Below are 21,468 nucleotides of genomic sequence, written 5' to 3'. Positions count from 1 at the left end.
TGTGGCGTTTCTGATATTTTTTTTTAGTACATGTATGATTGTATCTGTACAGCAGCCATTGAATAATATAGAAAGCTTGCACACACAAAACACACACACAGACAAACAAACAACAACAACAACAACAACAACTACAACAACAACAACAACAACAACAACAACAACAACAACAACAACTACAACAACAACAACAACAACAACAACAACACACATAGAAGAATATTGCTTGAATTTATTTTTTTTACGGCAAATTTGACTAAATGGCAATACAAGTTTTGGCATTTATAAAGTTCCTTGGCGTTTCTTATCCTCAAACGTTAAAAGAAGTTTGGCGATGCTGGCGGCAACATTAATTTTCAGTAACATAGCAGAAATGTTGCCTTTTTCTGCGACTCTAAACACGAAGAAACAACATCTTTAATCGTAACATTACCCTTGTTCTTCTCACGTCTGGCTTCCAGGTGGACTGCGATCGTCATCACTACGAGGACAAGCTACGCAAGCTCCAGATGCAGATCGAGAACGGGGATTGCCGAAGTCATGTCGAGGCTCTGGAAGAAGAGCTCCGCGAAGCCAAGGAGGTCTCGGTACGCCTGCACGACGAACTCGACATGATGGAGGACCGTCGCAACAAGGCGCTGGAGGACAACAGGCATCTCACCGAGGTCCTCGAGCAGACCGACAAGAAGCAGTTCCGTATGGAGATGGAGATTGACAAGCTCAGAGATCAGGTCAGTGTTATTTCTGAGAGTTAGAGAGGGGGGGGGGGATAGATAAAGAGAGAGAGAGACACACACACACTCGGAGACAGAGAGAGAGAGAGCCTGTGTGTGTAGGGGGGGGGGTGCAACAGGCATCTCACCGAGGTACTCGAGCAGACACACAAGAAACAGTTCCGTTTGAAGATGGAGATTGACAAGCTCAGAGATCAGGTCGGTTTGGTCTGTGTGTGTGTGTAGGGGGGGAGGGGGCTTGGGGTGCAGGTGGGGGTGTAACGGGGCTGACGGTGGTCAGAGGAAATGTGTTGAAGGTGGGTGAGAAGTCTGGGTGTGTGTGTATGTATTTGTGTGTGTGTGTGTGTGTGTGTGTGTGTGTGTGTGTGTGTGTGTGTGTGTGTATGTGTGTGTGTGTGTCTTGTGTGTGTGTGCGTCGGTGTGTGTGTGTGTCTGTGTCTGTGTGTGTATGTGTGTGTGTGTGTTTGTATGTGTACGTGTGTGTGTGTGTATGTGTACGTGTGTATGTGTGTGTGTGTGTGTGTGTCGTTCTATCTGCCTGCCCTCCTTTATTCGTTTATGTCTTCTTCTTCTTCCTCTTCTTCTTCTTCTTCTTCTTCTTCTTCTTCTTCTTCTTCTTCTTCTTCTTCTTCTTCTTCTTCTTCTTCTTCTTCTTCTTCTTCTTCTTCTTCTTCTTCTTCTTCTTCTTCTTCTTCCCAAGCGAGTTCGGTTGGTGTATCTAGGCAAATGCGTCCTATGTGGGTAACCAAAGGTGCACACATTTTTGATGTTTGAAACAAAGTATGGTGTGGTGTCATCATCTGAATTCAAAATTAATCTTATTTGACTGTTGACTCTAATGGCACAGCCGACTTCATTTTCCTGATGCTATTAGAATACAAAGTTACCACCCTTTCTCGACATAGAAGCTACTTTGTTTAAACAACGTTTTATTTCTGTTTTACATGTTCATGAAAGGTATACTGCTATAAAGTGAAAACAACAAGCCTGTGGCTTAAAGGCACAGTGCAGCTCACAGCCTTCGTTTTGCGTTTTTGTTGCAGCTGAGTGCATTTACAGTTCAAATATCCTCCTATGGTAGTAAAACAAACCCAAAACTACCCAACGACGACATCTGTGAAGCTCGACAGTTTCTTGTTCACGCGAGTGCATAAATTAACCTAGTTATTACGTGATATTTGGTCGGAGTTCGATTCAACTTGAGTGATTCCGGCCTCCATTTTGTTTTACACAAACTCATGATGACGTCTGACATAGTTTGCTGGTGACGTGTCTTTTTGTGCATGATGTGGTGATCTACCTGATCTAAATTTAGATCCAAAAATAGGTCAAGACCAGCCGAGTCCGAGTACGAAATTAATTCGTAAACAAATCGCAGTTCTTGACTCTTTGGGTGCAAGTCAATGAAACTTGGTAGTTCTTCCAACGGATAGCTGCCTGAGGTATGACTAAAAGCCCCAGGGGCTCCGTGCACCTGGATTAGACAAGTTCGGTACCTTTAAGCTATACGTATTACACAACATGGTGTGTGCCAACATAGCATCACGATAGATTGGCAGATACAGCAGGAATGATGCTGGGGAAGACAGTGGAGTCAATGACTGCCGTGCTCTATATGCACCAGAGGAGGTAACTCAACAGTCTTCCTAGGTGAATACACGAGTAAAGCCTGTTGCAGACAAAGTAGGGTTTATTATAGAAGGCATTCTCCACACGGTACAAACACAAGGAGAATTCATAACTCTTATACTTTTTGTGAATACAGCTGACTTTCGTGACGTCAACCTGTGGATGGGTTTCAGTACAGGCACACTCCTCCCCGTACACAAGTGACATCCAAGTAAGACATAGGCCCCGCCCACCTCGTGACGAGTGCCTGTGGTACACACAATTCGACCGGCACGGTTGGCCTAGTGGTAAGGCGTCCGCCCCGTGATCGGGAGGTCGTGGGTTCGAACCCCGGCCGGGTCATACCTAAGACTTTAAAATTGGCAATCTTGTGGCTGCTCCGCCTGGCGTCTGGCATTATGGGGTTAATGCTAGGACTGGTTGGTCCGGTGTCAGAATAATGTGACTGGGTGAGACATGAAGCCTGTGCTGCGACTTCTGTCTTGTGTGTGGCGCACGTTATAATGTCAAAGCAGCACCGCCCTGATATGGCCCTTCGTGGTCGGCTGGGCGTTAAGCAAACAAACAAACAAACAAACAAACACACAATTCGACTCGCCGTCTCAGATCTGACCAGGCTGTTTCATGCGATAAGATCATCCCTTCACTTGGACTCATACCAAAATTCAACAGTCTGGGGTTCTCGCCGTGCAGAGTGGAATTTGTATGAATTAATTTCGAAAAAGCGACTAGATGGTTTTATCACATGCCTGGGCGAAACTGAGATGGAGGAGTGCGCCCACCCAACCATACATTTACGTCTGGAAAGCTAGTTGTCTTCACAAAGAGTACAAGAGTTATGGATTCTCCAGGTCCAGCTTCAGACATGAATGTGCATCCGCTTACCGTAATTCAGTACGTATCGAAAATAGTGATCAGTGACCCGGGCTTTAAAGCTAGCTATTTGTTCAGTCTTGATGCCAGAAATACAGCGAGCAACAGCTAAATTCTGGATGCGAAAGTGTCCGCTGTTTTGATAGCTAGCGATCAGTGACCCGGGCTTTTAAAGCCTGCGATTTGTTCTGTCGTGATGCCAGAAATACAGCGAGCAACAGCTAAATTCTGGATGCGAAACTGTCCGCTGTTTTGATAGTAGCGATCAGTGACCCGGGCTTTAGAGCTAGCTATTTGTTCAATCGTGATGCCAGAAATACAGCGAGCAACAGCTAAATTCTGGATGCGAAACTGTCCGCTGTTTTGATAGCTAGCGATCAGTGACCCGGGCTTTTAAAGCCTGAGATTAGTTCAATCGTGATGCCAGAAATACAGCGAGCAACAGCTAAATTCTGGATGCGAAACTGTCCGCTGTTTTGATAGCTAGCGATCAGTGACCCGGGCTTTAAAGCCTGAGATTTGTTCAGTCGTGGTGCCAGAAATACAGCGAGCAACAGCTAAATTCTGGATGCGAAACTCTCTGTTTTGATAGCTAACAATCAGTGACCCGGGCTTTAGAGCTAGCTATTTGTTCAATCGTGATGCCAGAAATACAGCGAGCAACAGCTTAATTCTCAATGCGAAACTGTCTGTTTTGATAGCAAACGGTCAGTGATCTGGGCTTTTAAAACATTACACCAGTAAAGCCACAGTGCCAGAAACATAGTCAGCACAGAAGCTGAAACCCGGATAAGAAACTATCAGTGTTGAAAGGTCTGCATGCAAGCCATTTGTGAAATAATCCGCTTAGCGTGCGTGCTATTTGGGTAACAGGTGAACGGTCGGAAAGTGTTTACCCCAACTAAGTGCAAACGTACAAAAGTACAAACCGTGGACTCTCCAATGAGTTTAACGGTTGCATTCAGAATACGAAAATAAGTGTCTGAAAGGTTGTGCGTGTAACACACGAGACAATCAATTAGGATCAAAGGTGGCATGAAATGTTGTCCAAAAACGGTACTGATAAACACCATAGAATCATTGTGCAATGTAATTTTTTGTCATCGTCATCTTCTTTGCAATAAAGAGATCATTTTTCAAAGGGATTTATTAACATTTAATATCATTGTGAAAAATGTAGACACTGTTTTGCTGCAGGGAACTCCCAGATGTATATCAAAACAGTTGGCCAAGGGTCAGAGCAATGCGTCAGATTAAAACAGTATGTGTCAATGACCAAAGACCAAAGCAAAAGGACGACTTTGCAAATTAAATAAGTCCAACAACTGCAGGGACCGGCACGGTTGGCCTAGTGGTAAGGCGTCCGCCCCGTGATCGGGAGGTCGTGGGTTCGAACCCCGGCCGGGTCATACCTAAGACTTTAAAATTGGCAATCTAGTGGCTGCTCCGCCTGGCGTCTGGCATTATGGGGTTAGTGCTAGGACTGGTTGGTCCGGTGTCAGAATAATGTGACTGGGTGAGACACGAAGCCTGTGCTGCGACTTCTGTCTTGTGTGTGGCGCACGTTATATGTCAACGCAGCACCGCCCTGATATGGCCCTTCGTGGTCGGCTGGGCGTTAAGCAAACAAACAAACACACAAACAACTGCAGGGAGAATACAAAACTATCGGTGGATAGCTCTACATGCAGCGCACGGCGAAACAACCAATGTACTTCAGCACGTGTTATTTGACGAGAGGGCTAACGACCGGAAAGGGTTACCGCCGAAGCAAAATGTAAATGGCTTGTGGAAAATCCAATTAGTTGAATAGCTGTGGGCAAAATACGAAAATACCCTTCTGAATGAATGTACATGCAAAGCATGCATCAAACCAGTATGCACTTTTGGAGTAAATTGGTGAACGATCGGAAATTAATTGTGAAATGTTTGGTTCAGTTAGAATTTATATCGATCACTTTTCTTGCTGCTGCCGGCAAAAGACGTTTCGTATTCACCGAATGAATTTGAGTGCAAATCGCATGCAAAGTAATATCCTTATTTACAGTTTATGCAGTAACAACGGAGAAGGTGCGAACTCTCGAATAGACTTTAGAAATTGTACGCAATTTATTCAGAAGCAGAGATGTACATGTCATGTCCATGAGCAAACTTAAAGGCATATTTCCTGTGTGATTAGCTTGCTGGTTAAAGAGAACTAATTGACGGAAGTCTGAGAATAGGCAAGGCAAAGGATTTATTTAAGAAACCCCATGGGGGTGCATGAAACAAATACAAGAAAAAGAAAGAAATGTTTCCTCATACACGTACACTAATTCTTCCTCTCTTTCGCACTCATTTCACTCTCTACCTTCTCCTCTCTTATACTTTTGTTCTAGAAAGTTCTTGTTCTTGCTGGTCGTCCATGAAAAAGTCTGTCGCCTTCTGCCCTTTTCTCCTCGGCTAATCTCTTCTGGGAATCTCTTTTATCTACAGTCTACCTGTCTGCTGTCTCTGTTCTGTTGGACGCCTTCTTTCATCGAGTGCTCTGTCTCTCTCAGTTTTTGTCTCTCCTTAACGCCCCCTTCCCCCCCCCCCCCCCCCCCCCAGTTTGGTTTTGCTTTGATTCACTAACTCACCTTTTCTTATGTTCAATACTTTTTGTTTTCCTGATTGTAATTACTCTGTTCTTGTCTGTCCCTGTCTCTGTCTGTCTGTCTGTCTGTCTGTGTCTGTCTGTCTCTGTCTCTCTCTCTATCTCTTTCTCTCTCTCTCTCATCTGTCAAAACATTCTCTTTCTCCCTCTTTTCTCGTTTCCCCTGTTGTCATTTTTCTCTCCCTCCCTCCCCTCTCTTTCTCTCTCTGTCTCTCTGTCTGTCTGTCTGTCTCTCTCTCTGTCTGTCTGTCTCTCTGTCTGTGTCTCTCTGTCTGTCTGTTTGTCTCTGTCTGTGTCTCTCTCTGTCTGTCTGCCTCTCTGTCTGTCTGCCTCTCTGTCTGTGTCTCTCTCTGTCTGTCTGTCTGCCTCTCTGTCTGTCTCTCTCTGTCTGTGTCTCTCTCTGTCTGCCTCTCTGTCTGTCTCTCTCTGTCTGTGTCTCTCTCTGTCTCTTTCTCTCTTTCTCTCTCTCTCTCTTTCTCTCTCTCTCTCTCTCTCTCTCTCTCTCTCTCTCTCTCTCTCTCTCTCTCTCTCTCTCTCTCTCTCTCTCTCTCTCTCTCTCTCTCTCTCTCTCTCTGATGTGGCATACCAGTTACACCTGTGGCGTCCCTCCAAGAGGCTGGGGAGGAGGGTGCCAAGGAGTACACACAAAGCTACTCACCACACGTACACTAGCGTTGCCATGGAAACCAGAAGTATTTATAATCCTTACAGCACGATTAGTCGTCTCGAAGAACGTCTTTTGTGGTGTGCTTTATGTTGAGAAGTGGGAGGAGGGGTTTGTGGTGAAGAGGTGGGGGAGGGGGAAGGGAGAGGAAAGGGTGTGTGTGTGTGTGTGTGTTTGTGTGTGTATGTATGTGTGTGTGTGTGTGTGCGTGTATGTGTGTGCGTGTGTGTGTGTGTGTGCGTGTATATGTGTGCGTGTGTGTGTGTGTGTGTGTGTCTGTCTGTGTGTCTGTGTGTCTGTCCGCCAGTTTATGTCAAAGGGGACAGACAGACATGCTGACAAAGAGCGAGAGAGAGAGAGACAGAGAGAGACAGACAGACAGACAGACCGACCGACCGAGACAGGCACACAGGCACGCAGAAAGGGAAAGAGAGAGAGAGATCATGCTATTGTGGTTTGAATAGTTGCCTGCTTGAGAGTAATGTTGAGGTTCGGTGCATTGACTCGATACTCTTACGCAAATATGACGAGATATGTTGCCACCAGCTGTCTAAGTAATCAGCTAATTAGCGTCTTCCATTCATTGATGAATAGTTTTCGTGGCAAAGTGCACGCCTATCGCATTGGGAACCCAGCATTCACTCACACGCATGAGGGTGATACAAATATCTGTCTCCAAATTGTTGGTGATGCTGTGTTTGTGCTTTTTTCAAGAATACAATAGTTTCGAGTGCTATTCTTATGTGTTTTACTTCTTCTTCGTTCATGGGCTTAGACTCCCACGTTCACTCATGTTTTTAGCACGAGTGGATTTTTACGTGTATGACCGTTTTTACCCCGCCATTCAGGCAGCATACGCCGATTTCGGGGGAGGCATGCTGGGTATTTTCATGTTTCTATAACCCACCGAACTCTGACATGGATTACAGGATCTTTTCCGTGCGCACTTGGTCTTGTGCTTGCGTGTACACACGAAGGGGGTTAAGTCACTAACAGGTCTGCACATAAGTTGACCTGGGAGATCGGAAAAATCTCCACTCTTAACCCACCAGGCGGCAGCGACCGGGATTCGAACTCACGACCTCCCGATTAGGAGGCCGACGTCTTACCACTGCGCCACTGCGCCCGTCATGTGTTTTACAGTCTAGCATATATATACAAGTATGTTTGTTTGTTTATTTGATTGTCTGTTTGTTTGTTTGTTTGCTTGCTTGCTTGCTTGCTTGTTTGTTTCTGTTTCGTTTTAATGCAGAAGGGTGTGTGCTTGTCAGTTTTGTTTCTGTTGACGAGGAAATCGGTGTGTGTTTGCCTGACGAGAAGAAAGAAAGAAAGAAAGAAAAAACGAACAATTAACAACAAATATTCAAACAAACAAGCAAACATCTAAAACGTTACTCGCTTGGGAATATGCCATGTGGTTTAATGTACGTGTGTGTTCACCACCAGAACTACCACCACTACCATCAATAAAACAACAACAACAAAAACAACAACAACAACAACAACAACAACAACAGCTCTGAGCAACACAACAACAACAACAACAACAACAACAACAACAACAACAGCTCTGAGCAACACAACAAAAACAACAACAACAACAACAACAACAACAACAAGAGTGTTGTTCCCAGGCCTCGGTCTTCGGCCCTTTACGTCGACAGTCCGATAGTTTTGACATGTAGGAGCTCTTCTGACTAAACCATTATTCGTAGCAAGGACATGTGGACCTATACATATTTTCAGACCAGGTCTAAAGGACCTAGTGTCCTCTCAGTCTGAGAGCAGCGTTACACTGCGACAATACAACAACAACAACAACAACAACAACAGCAACAGCGACAACAACCACAACAACAACACAACAACAGCGACAACAACCGCGACAAAACTGACCAACAACAACAACAACAACAACACAACAACAGCGACAACAACCGCGACAAAACTGACCAACAACAACAACAGCAACAACAACCACAACAACAACACAACAACAGCGACAACAACCGCGACAAAACTGACCAACAACAACAACAACAACAACAACAACAGCAACAGCGACAACAACCGCGACAAAACTGAACAACAACAATGAGCAACACCACCAACACTGAACAACAACAAAAACCTCTACCACCACCACAACAACAGCAACAACAACAACAACTACAACAACAAAAACAACAACAACAACACTGTTAAAACTCGGGGTGGGGATTGTAGGGGGGGGTGGGGGGGTGTGTAGCGGAAGAAAAACAAGATTCAACGTTCAACAGTCTCGCCACGTGCATACACTACACAGAACCCCAGCTATTAAATTAGAAGCTGCAAGCCACATAGGACCATAAAGCGATGGAGGGTGTGCTATAAGGGGCAGGCCACTAGGGGGCAGCACTGCGCGTTTGATCGCCGCCAGGGGGCCATTAACCCGGATGTGATGTGATTTGAGTAGGTCTGTCTATCTACCGCACTTTACCGATAAAACAAGGGCCGAATCATGCATGCGTGCTCATCGTCTTCGTGTTTTTGTGAAGAGGCGATTGGGAGGAAGGGGGGAGGGGGGGGGGGGGGTAAGATGGGGTTTGGAGAAGAAAAGAGATATGTGTATACGTTTTTCCGCCAAATATCCTGATCAAGTGTGAAGCTTCATTTACAATACAGGTCCATTGGAGACCACCCAAAAGAAGCCCCGACGGTGTTGACGACTATATTAATCACCTGAGAGAGAGGGAGAGAGTTGAAAATATTGTACATTTTCGAAGATTGTCCATGTTAAACGAAAGAATGATATTATTGCTATTTATAACCCAATCTGTTTGTGTTTAAACTGTTCAGCATCGCTCACAGTATCATACTCATAGCGAGTCATATTGTAACTGAGGTTCAAAAGAAAAAAAGAAGAAAAAAAATCACCTGTCCATAAAGACCACCTGTCCAAAGAGACCACTTTTACTCAGTCCCTAGGGTGGTCTCTTTAGACAGGGTCGACTGTACAAGGGAAGAACGTTGAATCTCTGTCGGCTGCAAACGACCTCTCTGACCAAACATCCCTTTCCTGCTGTCTTTGTCCACCATCTTCTTCTTCTTCTTGGCGTTCGCAGAGGTTACACAATCAGTCCAGCACTGGTGATAAATGTTGTCGTTTTCTCCAACTCCTGTCGACTGCCGTATAGTTTGGTCTGCAAGGGAGTTGGTGACGGCCACACTTCTTTTCGTTCCTCATCTAGTAAGGTTGTCCACCATCATTCTTTTCTATAGATTTCGGTCGCGAGACGGAAGTAATTATGTAAATGTATGCATTTGTCTGTTCATGCGTCATGACCGGGAGACTATAGTACCCTCGAAGGATCAATAAGTGAATAACCGCGATAATATACTGACCCGATCGTGGATGTTGGTTATAGATATGTATCCATAAAACAGCGAGAGAGAAATAGATAGGATGAGATAAGATTTATTTTCCGTTTTTACGAGAGAATTAGACAGGCAGCAAGTGTTTTTTGTGTGTTTTTCTTTGCGTCCAGTTCTTGGTAATAAACAAAGGAATGAAAATATTCATAACAGTGCGAAGAACTTGTACCAACAGCAAACAAAGACAAATGGAAAAGAAAGCATCTCTACCTTCCTAAACCCTCATCAAATTCCTGAGTATGACTGTATGCGGTGTCGAAGGGGAAAATGGGGGCGATGTTGAAACGAAATAATGAACTGTAGTTCAGGTTTTCTGAGCTCTAATGTTAAATCTATAGAATGCTTTCGCACAACTGTCGTACATCAAAAGATAATCATGGTTTACTTTTGTGATTTAAAAAATGTTTTAATGAAAGAGGGATTGGTGGAGGGGGGGGGAGAGAGAGAGAGAGAGAGAGAGACACACACACACACACACACACACACTCACACACACACACACACACACAGAAAAACAGACAGAGAGAGACAGAGAGTGGGTGGGTGTGCGTGCGTGCGTGCATTCGTGCGTGTGTGTGTGCGTGCGAGCGTGTATCTGTGCTACTGTCGGGTGTGTCTTTCTGTGTGCGTGTTTGTTTGCATGTGTGTATGTGTGTCCATCTACCTGTCTCGGAATGTGGAGTTGAGTCCTAGATGTCATACACATCTCTGGTTGAGTGAATCAAGGTAATCAATGACTCCCTACCCCCGTGGGCTTATGATGATGTCAAATACCTGCACGCAGGTGCTAAATGAGGGACAAGCACTCACGCCACCCTCTCCTTCCCCCCAGTCTCACCCGAAACTCCCACCCACCTCTCAGCATAATTATGTGCTAATGTTGAGCTAATGGTCAGGTGATAATTAACTCTCTTACTGTCTGTCTGAATGTTTGTTTCTCTGTCTGTTTGTCTTTGTCTATATCTGTCTGTCTGTCTGTCTGTCTGTCTGTCTGTCTGTCTGTCTATTTGTCTGTTTGTCTATATCTGTCAGTCTGTCTGTCTGTCTGTTTCCGTTCTGTCTCTGTCTGTCTGTATGTCTGTCTGTCTGTCTCTCTGTTTGACTGTCTGTCTGTCTGTCTGTCTGTCTGTCTGTCTGTCTGTCTGTCTATTTGTCTGTTTGTCTCTCTCTGTATCTATGTCTCTCTCAATAAGCAAACAAACACTCTCTCTCTCTCTCTTTCTCACTCTCACTTTCTCTCTCTCTCTCTGTCTCTATGCCTCCCCCCCTCTCTCTCTCAAGAAAAAAAACACTCAAGCAAACAAGCAAACAAAACAAACAAACAAACAAACAAACAAACAAACAGACAAACAGACAAACAAACAAACAAAAAACAAAAAACAAACAAAAAGAATAAACAAAGGCACGTCAAAAATTGGATAACGAATTAGGCGGTACCCCAGCACTCACCATCGGAAATGTAATAATCAAAAACAAGGCAATGTCTCATTTCTGCCTCCAACCACCCCCCCCCCCTCCAACCACCCCCCCCCCTCCAACCACCCCCCCCCCTCCAACCACCACCCCCCCTACCGCCGTTGAAGGGACGCTAAAAAAACAACCAATCAACTTCCCTCTACCCCCACCACTACCCCCTTCTACCCCCACCACTACCCCCTTCTACCCACTACATTTTCGCTTTTGCTATTTGATGCGTGCAGAAGCAGAGCAGAGTTAATGAATTGCATTTCACCTTTGTTGTGCTGCTATACCACTCAATTCAATTAGCGTTTCGCACACCTGACCTATTGCCCCCCTCCCCTCCCCCCCCCCCTCCTCTTTCGCTCGATTTTCAATTAGTTAACCAGGTCTGCTTTCTCTCTGTGATCACTCAGTCATATAATCCAGCTCGGAACATTGCAGAGCTGTTATTTTGGTGGATTTTTCTTTGTTCTCCCCCCCCCCGGTGGGCCCTTCCGGTCTCTATCGCTTTCTCGATCTATCTGTGTATGTATATATGTATGTATCTATCTTTCTGTTAGTCTGTCTGTCTGTCTGTCTGTCTGTCTGTCTCTCTCTCTCTCTCTCTCTCTCTCTCTCTCTCTCTCTTTCATGATTATGTCTCAACATTTGGCAGGCTCTTTCTTTATTTTGCCTCACTTATTTGCATGTGTAGGCTATGTTTAAAGCCCAATGTATCTCACCCTTATTAATTTCGTTTTATGCACCAATTTCATTTGTCTGAAAATTGTCAAAATCAACTCATTGATTAGAACAATACAACATCCATCCATCCATCCATCCATCCATCTCTCTCTCTCTCTCTCTCTCTCTCTCTCTCTCTCTCTCTCTCTCTCTCTCTCTCTCTCTCTCTCTCTCTCTCTCTCTCTCACACAGTTCTACTTTCACAACATAACCCAACGACTGCAGGGAATCGCCGTTAGATGGAAGAGGATGAGTGCAAATTATTTGTTTGTGAACAAAAAACACACACACACAAAGGCTGGGGAAGAAACAACCACCATTTTTTTTAAGAAGCTCAAAAATGAAAGGACAAGATCCAGACACGAACAAATAGGACAGTGGTGTCTATGTCGTTCTAACGGCACGTGCGGTATGACACGAAAACACGACTCTTGGTGCCTTGGTTGTGCCAGGGCTCATTAATCACCAAGGAATTTGATTACAAAGTTTTGAGCTGGGCTTGCAACTTTTTCTGTGTGTCTCCTGTTTTTGCACTTCCTCTCTGTACCTATCCAATTCGTACTCTCCCTCCACCTTAGATTCATGCCTCTCAACAATTCTAAGAGCTTTCATTTTTGCTGTATCTGGAAAAGAAACAATTTCAAAATATGCCATACGTTTTCGAAAGAAATCGTCCCACCAGAAATTCTGTAATAAATTGATATTGTGTATTAGCCGTCTTTCACATAGAAGAGGGCCCCAAAGGGTTTAAAATCGTGATCGTGATTGGCGTTTTTTGACCTTTCTGTGACCGTGATTGCCGAAATTTCCATTTCTGTGATCGTGATGGGACTTTGCCCGTGATCCGTGATGACAAAAAAATCAAGTCTCGTGATCGTGATCGTCATTTGTTTTCGTGATCGTGATGGGCATTATTGCAAAGCATGTTATTTTCAACGTACATTTTTCACAGCTGTATCACTCTATGATCCTCTATTCGTCAAGGTGTTTGTGATCGTGAAAACAAAAATCAAGGTAACTGTGATCGTGAAAGCTAAAATTTCCCTTCCCGTGATCGTGATGATACCCCCCCTTTGGGGCCCTCATAGAACCGGGGAAAATAGCTCTCTCTTTTACGTCTATGTTTTTTGGTTGTGGCTCGCTAGAGGAGGAGTCTTCTGTTGCTAGTTTTTGTGGTTGTGGCTCGCTAGAGGAGGAGTCTTCTGTTGCTAGTTTGGTTCAGCGGTTAGGCATGTTGGCAGCAGTGCCGATGTGAACGGGTGATAAAGTGGAAAAAGCAGGAGAGTTTTCCGGTAAAGGGAGACAATCGCGTCGAGTCTGACAGTCAATTTTCCTCCCCAGCTAGCACCGTTCCCTGTTTCTTTTTTTTGTTCTCACTCACTCTCGCGGCATTCCTTTTTCTCTGTTAGTGACTCTCTGTCCGTCTGTCTGTCTTTCTCTGTCTCTGTCTGTCTTTCTTTCTCTGTGTGTCTTTCTTTCTTATTGTCTGTCTAAGTCTCTCTAACACACACACACACACACACAAACACACACACACACACACACACTCACACACACTCACACACACACACTCACACACACACACACTCACACACACTCACACACACACACTCACACACACACACACTCACACAAACACACTGAGCAAAGATACTAACTCATATTTGTTGTACGTGTACAGAATAATATAATTGCAAAGGATAATAGATCATATATGTATATGATCTGGCTTATTGGCGTAATGGATGCGTGGTGAGGTGTGTATATATGTGTGGCATTTCCCCTTCCTTTCAATGTGTTATCACCTTTAAGTTTGTCTCTTGTGTGTTGTGACTTCGGGCTGGCTGTCCGTCTTTGTGCAACCTTGAAAATGGACAGTACTTGTTTTTGGTCAACTTCTCTTTTATCTCTTATCTCTTTAAGTCGAGAAGTTAGCGAAGGTGAGTCGATCAAACACTAGCTCTTGTACTTTTAATTATTTATTCAAGTATGTATTTTTTTTTAAATAACTTAAAAAAACTAAATTATAAATATTATAAGATGTTTGATGGGTTGTTGACAGACCAGCTTTTTTGTCGTCCGAGGGGGAGCATATCGTCTTTTGTTTCATATTTATTGACCAAGGCCGAAGGCCGCGGTCAATAAATATGAAACAAAAGTCGATATGCCCCCCGAGGACCGACAAAAAAAGCTGGTCTGACAACAAACCACCAAACATCGTTTTTGTCATCATTTTGGTAAGTGAGAAAATAAGATAACAATCAACACAGGGAGCCATGCTTTGAAACACGGGTTCCGTGCTGATAACCACACGAGTTCCGTGCGGATAACCACTGGCAATCAAAGCTGGCGTGTGAAAGCAACTTTCTGTATTTTTGAGTTCATAAAATGTTGGGATGAATATGTCAGGTTTGAGGATGCACAGTTCTGTTTGTTCATCTCGGTATTCCACTCCCTCGGTTTTCAGTTGTGAGTATTAAGCTTAGTAATCGAATGTGGAAGCTACGTTGAGTCAAAGGTCACAGAAGATTTGCGTCGTGCAGCGAAGGAAAGAATCGCGATCTTGTTTCCGACTCAGACCTCTTTGTTTTTCATTAGACCTGTCAATCTGCTTGCTCGGCTTTGTGAGATGTTTGCATATCTTGTTGCTATTTTCTTTGCTTTTATCATTATTTCTTATTTGTGCTTCGTTTATCGATACAACGTCTTGTGCACGGGTCAAAATGTGTGTGTCAGGGGTCAATTGGTTTGACTTGAACTTGACGTTCGTGTTTCTCACACAAAGATACACGCACTCCATGACTTTGTAAGAAGACATGACATATCGGTAGGTTTCATTTGTTTGTGACGAATTTATTGAAGTAGTTTTGGTTTTTTTGTTTACTTTTGCCAGTTTGCCAGTTGGTTTTTGGAACTTTGCAAAGCAGTGTCTTGTCGTCTGTTTAGTTCTGGGGAAACACCAATGAAAAGAGCCGAAGAATCCTCGAGCGTTTCTATTGGGTTTGCTTTTGATTATCCATGTAATAGGGCTTGCTGCAACTATGGTAACCGGGGATTTATTCCCCGGGGAACATCAGATTTATTTCCCATGTGCTTGTGAATGAAAACTCGTGAAAATGATGACAATATTATTTATTCATTCATATTTTTTTTTATTGATTTATTTATTTCAAGACTGTCAATATTAAATCCACGTTGTTTCTGTTTTTTCTCTGTATGTGCAGATTGCTGACCTGAAACAGCAGCTCCGCGAACGCTCGCCCGCCTGTAAAGAGGGAACACCCGACAGAAGGGTAGGCCACCGTTTGTCATGACTCATGCTTCCTCCACCCGTAATTCATACCCGTCTTTCGCCTCCTTCCAATCCGGTTTTCAGTCCTCGTCCAACTTTTTTGTGTGTACTCTCTGTTCCATGTATTTTGAAAGAAAAAAATTATATTCTACCCTTAAGGATCTTCTGTACATATTTTTCTGGTGACACAGATTTAAGTAATTTTGAGAAATGTCTTCTTTTCTTTTTTCTTAATCTTTTTATTCACGATTCTTTAATTGAAAACTGAGTAAGGCCTGAGTGCTATCCCTGTTAACTGTTAACGTTTCTTGCTGGTCGAGTTTTTGAAGAAAGAAAAAAACTACTTTTTTTTAATTATTGGACTTTCTATAAAAACAAGTTATCTAACAGTTACGCCGCTCTATTTAAACTGAACAGAACAAGGCCCATACAAAAATTGGCTAGGAAAAAGAAGGGACCGCGCGCCGTCGCAACTATCTTCCAAGGTTTCCCTTTGACGCCGTTTCAGGCTCACACTACTTCTGTCTGGTGAGTGAGAAATCATTAACGGACATCAGTTCCGGTATGTTAGGAAATCAAAGATCATGCTTCACGCTACTGTCCAAACCTACATCAGTTATGGTATCAGTGATAGGAATTCTAAAAGACACTGCGATTTTCCCCCGACATCAGATTCAATGAAACAATCTCTGGTAGCAATCAAAGGTCATTTTCACGCTAACTGTCCCCAAAAGACAGTTACGGTATAATGGGAAATGTAAGCTAATGTTTGACACTACTGTACAACAAGAACATCTAAAACGGTATGATAGAAATGCTAGAATGCAAGACATTGCGATTTGCCTCCCACATCGAACACTATAGTAGAAATCAAAGATCATATTTCACGATAATGTCCCAAAACATCAGTTACGGTATGATAGGAAAGCTAGAATTAACGGACACTGTTATTTTCCCTGACATCAACCACTCACTGATATAAATCAAAGATCATTGCTTCACGTTTTTGTCCAAATAAACCCATCAGTTACGGTATGATAGGAAATCTAAAATTAACGGACACGATCCCCCCCCCCACTCCTTGATAGAAATCATTCACGCCATTGCCAAAAAGAGCATCAGTTACGGTAAGATAGTAAATCAAAGATCATGTTTCACGCTATTGTCAAAAAGAACATCAGTTACGGTATCAGTGACAGGAATTCTAGACGTAACACACACTGCGATGAACCCCCACATCAGTTTCAATAAAACAATTTCTGGTAGCAAGACAGTTACGGTATAATGGGAAACGTCAGCTAATGTTTGACACTTCTGTCCAACAAGAACCTCTAAAACGGTATGATAGAAATTCTAGAATGCAAGACATTGCGATGTGTCCCCCACATCGAACACTCCCTATTAGAAATTACAAAATCGTGTTCCACGCTTCTTTCCGTAAACATCATCAGTTACGATATGATAGGAATTGTAGAATGCACAGACACATCAACCACTCCCTGATAGAAATCAAAGATCATTGTTTCACGCTACTGTCAGGTACGGTATGATAGGAATTCTAAGATTGACAGAAACTGGGATTTTCCCTCACATCAGATTCAATGGAACCCTCCCTGATGGCAATCAAATAACTTTGTCCATGGTACACCTCGAACAAAACTTGGCTGTGATTAGGAGCAGGTGAGGATACTTATGGAGACTTGACGCTATTTCGCCCACAGCCGGTTCTAAGACCTTCTCTTTCTAGTGATCATATAGTATTACCTCCTGGCAGATAATGAGTTTTGCTACTGTCCAAAAGAAAAGCAACGATAGAAGTTTTTGGAAGCAACAGGTCAGCTCATTGAATCACACGGTCGAACAGCGAGGGGTAAGACCAATGCGTCAGATCAAAAAAGCATGCGTCAATGGCCGAAGACCGATGCCTGGGAACAACACTGCAAGCCATTGTCCAGACATGGTATTACGAAGGGTTTTTATTATGAATAACAGGGTCACTACGTGTACTTGTAGTTGTACACATCAAATTCTAACAGTTTTCCCTGACGGTATTGAAGTCATTTGTTTCAATGTCAGTGCAAACACAGATTGGGACACTGTAACTACATAGAATTAAAATAATTTTCTAGTGAGCCATTAAACATTATATGCGTGTGAGCCCCAACGAAGAAGAATATGGTCACATGTTGTTGGTAATTATGTGAACATCAACTTCCTTGCGTTTTCTGTCAGTCTGAGGAGAAAATCCCCTGAAAAGCAAAATACGAATTCCTTAAAAATTAAAACCGTTGAAAAATGCACATTCAGCTTTGAGACCAGTATAACAATTTTGTCAGTTAAACACATCTCAGGAACAGCCAAATCATCCAATCATTCTGATTTCATGGAACTTCCCAATAACAGAAGACTGCTTAAACAGTTTTCACGAGGATTTGTCAAAGAAGTAAAAAAGAAGTTAAATATAAAACCCACGTAATTTGGCACGCTGCAACAAAACAATTCACGTTGCTTTTTATCAGAGTATACCCATTAAGCTTCGACGAGTAAGCCCCCCCCCCCCCCCCCCTTCCAACCCCCTTGCACTGTTTCTTAATTGAATTCTGTAAAACAAAGCGGCCACTGTGAGGGGGGGGGGGGGGTGAGCATGAGAACTGAGGGTTGAGTGAAATATCAGGAAGGGGTTTCTAGACAGAAAAAAGTCACTCATCAGTAGCTCTTTGTTCATCGTCTCTTCATCTCTTTCGGTTTTTCTTTGGCTAGCTTCTATGGTCTTCTGCTCTTTTCCCCCGAAGTCCCTTGATCCTCATTCCGATTCGTTTTGCTGACTCGGGTTTCTACACGCAGCTTGAGTTATCATTGCTAGTTCACTTTCGGGTTCTGCTTTTGGCTTCTTGTAGGCTCTTCAAGTGTTCCTTAGTGCCAGTTCGTCATGGCGAAAGGCACGCTCTATCTTTCTTTCTTTATTTGGTGTTTAAACGTCGTTTTCAACCACGAAGGTTATATCGCGACGGGGAAAGGGGGGAGATGGGATAGAGCCACTTGTCAATTGTTTCTTGTTCACAAAAGCACTAATCAAAAATTTGCTCCAGGGGCTTGCAACGTAGTACAATATATTTATTACCTTACTGGGAGAATGCAAGTTTCCAAGTACAAAGGACTTAACATTTCTTACATACTGCTTGACTAAAATCTTTACAAAAATTGACTATATTCTATACAAGAAACACTTAACAAGGGTAAAAAGAGAAACAGAATCCGTTAGTCGCCTCTTACGACATGCTGGGGAGCATCGGGTAAATTCTTCCCCCTTACCCGCGGGGGGGGGGGGGGGGGGGGGGGGGGCACGCACGCTCTATCGCGTGTAAACAATTCACATCACCATCTCCAATCTGGCCAGGCGGTAATGTCCATGTGATAAGACCATCCTCCACTTGGACAGGTACCAAGAACCAACAGCCTTGGGGCTTCCTGCTCACATTTTGTAATGAATTAATTCCTCAGATTGTCAAAACTTTGGACATATCTCCAGAAAAAACAAACAAAGGAAAAGTATTTGAAAGTACACTTTCTGTGTGATTCGCTGATCGGATACTTTTTTCCGTCATCTGATCCAACGAAAATTGTACAGAATATGTTAGAACGCACTCTCTGCATGTTTCACGGAACAGCTAGGTATTCAAGCTCAACTGTAACAAAAAAATGTTTATGTTCGGCTTCCCCTTAGGGTATTTTCTACCTCCCCCGTCTCAGGCGTTCCTCCTGCAACAGCCCCCACCCCTCCCCCTACCTCCCTCCCTCCCCCCCCTCTCTACCTCCAGTCATACGGTTTTTTTGTGGCATGCTTGTGAGGTTTGCAATGCGTTGAGTTTTAAAGGTAAATTATTTCAGAAAAATGTCAAAATTTAGTTTTTAAGAAAGAGCTGATGTTTATTGACAGGAAGGACAACCCCATTGGATTTTCCCGACTTAGGATGGAGGTTCATATGTAGGATATATCTTCGTTAGAATGTACTCAATGAGGTATTGAAATGTAGACTTAGTGGACTTATTTTGCACCTTGAGTCACAGGTGTTTTTCTTTGTAAATTTTTCAAATATTGTCTGGGTAATCACCATCTCATCTCCTCCCACCCCAACTCCCACTGCTCCCTCGTCATTTTCTATGAACTGTTGCTTCTTTTTTTAAATTTTTTTTTAAAGCTCATATATCTGACAAAGACTTTTTTGTGGTAAAAAAAAAAAACAAAGAAAATCCCAAGACCCATCCATGATAATGAATTTATTTCCTGCCACAATCTTGAAAGAAAGACAACTTAAGTCAAATGTTGACAAGCATGTGTTGTTTGTCTTTGCAGGTGATATCTAGCATCTATACCCGATCCATAGACTAGTCTGCATAGCCTCCCCTTACTGAGTTCTGCGCACGCATCCAGCCTCTCAAGCCTTGACCTTTGACCCGGCCGCTAATAACCAATCATTGCCACCGTTACTGCAAGATGGAGATGTGTGGGTCACGTGATGTGTCTGGTCGCGTTTTCTCACGCGAGATGTGAATATTTTCATAGGAAGTTTGTTTGAAGTAAGTTATTGTCTATCATGTATAGTTGTGGAACATTCAGCTTGAAATCATCCAGCGTGGTGTTTTTGGTTTTGTATTTTCAGGTTATTGGTTTTGGAATTGAAAGCTTGTAAAGTCAATATGATCATGGTTTTGTAAATACGTATTACCCCCCCGTCTTTTTCTATTATAATGATTTGGCGACTTTTTTGGCAAATAAAGTTGATTTTGTGCACAGACTCAACGCATTGCAATCGTGTGTGTTTTAAATTTGTCTGAGTGTGTGTGTGTGTGTGTGTGTGTGTGGTTTGGTAGAGTAGTGTATAGAAAGTTGTAGTTTGAGTGTGAATGTTTTTAACACTTATTTCCATTAGCATTTAGTCTCGTCGTTGTTGTTGTTGTTGTTGTTGTTGTTGTTGTTGTTGTTGTTGTTGTTGTTCATTACTCATGACAGGACGTGGAGCTCTGGTTGATGGCATAGTGATATACACTGATATACACTGCGCACAGAATGAAACTTCAGGTAATCATATGTGACAGCGCACGGTAAAACCCGGTAAAAGTCGCATTACAAACTTCCAAGCCACGTGACCAGGAAGTTAACACCTATTTGTATTGTTCTTAACTATTCATTTATTTATTTGTTTATCTACATGTATTTATTGAATTATTTATTATTATTATTATTATTATTATTATTGTTTTCTTTTTTCTAGCTATTTTGACCCTCTTGGTCTTATTTATATGAATTTTGAATGATTCGTTAGGCGAAATTAAAAGAAAGAATTGTTAGTTTTGCTGATTTCTGATGATTGCGAAACAGTTTACAGCTAGGAATCTCGGATGATTTTGACTACTTTTCTAAAATATTGTCCAGAAATCTTAGAACCTTGGTTTCGGTGCCATCAGAAGCATAACATTGAAAAAAACAGAAATGTAGATAGAACGAATTTGAATTGGGCCTGTTGGTCAGCATACCTTGCCCCGTGTGACATTACAATCTCATTTGCGTAAATAACATTATACCGGGTTTTCTAATGCACTGTCACATATGAAGGACTTGAGTGAGAAGACATCGAACCTTGCCAAGAAGCCATGCAACCCATTCCCAAACATAAATGTTGTCTGGTAAAAACTTTTTCCAAATCAGTAGTATAAATAGAGTCTCTGATTGCAGTAGAAAAACATCCCTGAATTTACAACGCGAAAGTTCAAGATAATCACAGTCCATGGTCTATTCCCACGGAAAAAAACCTGGGGCGGTCTATGGTGACTAATGCATTGTGCTACACAAGATGGAAGTTAGACCTTCAAGTTGCTTCTTCTAACTTTTCATAAAATGGGACTATTTTGTTGCGGCATTGCTATGCACTAGTTATCGCGAGCAGAATTCAAGAAGGAGGTAGTTCACTTTCCAGTTTCCAGGAGATATCATATCGGTGCAAGAGAATCGTCGTCTTGTTTTTGCCGAAACGGCTCAAACCCC

The 21,468-nt window shown here is 42.9% G+C and overlaps 1 protein-coding gene across 1 annotated transcript; it reads left to right on the top strand.

The window, feature by feature from the left end:
* Positions 1 to 461: 461 nt before the first annotated feature.
* Positions 462 to 20,222, top strand: LOC138957625 (microtubule cross-linking factor 3-like; the record flags this gene model as incomplete). The annotated part of the gene is given in 3 exon segments (XM_070328713.1): positions 462 to 731; positions 15,358 to 15,426; positions 19,780 to 20,222. Coding segments are annotated over 3 exon segments (375 nt in total), but the record flags the coding sequence as incomplete, so codon positions are not given.
* Between the last annotated feature and the right edge of the window lie 1,246 nt (positions 20,223 to 21,468).

The sequence above is a fragment of the Littorina saxatilis genome, unplaced genomic scaffold, assembly GCF_037325665.1.
Source record: "Littorina saxatilis isolate snail1 unplaced genomic scaffold, US_GU_Lsax_2.0 scaffold_1667, whole genome shotgun sequence".
In the NCBI taxonomy this organism is placed as follows: Eukaryota; Metazoa; Mollusca; class Gastropoda; order Littorinimorpha; family Littorinidae; genus Littorina; species Littorina saxatilis.
This window is presented reverse-complemented; position numbering and strand designations above follow the sequence as displayed.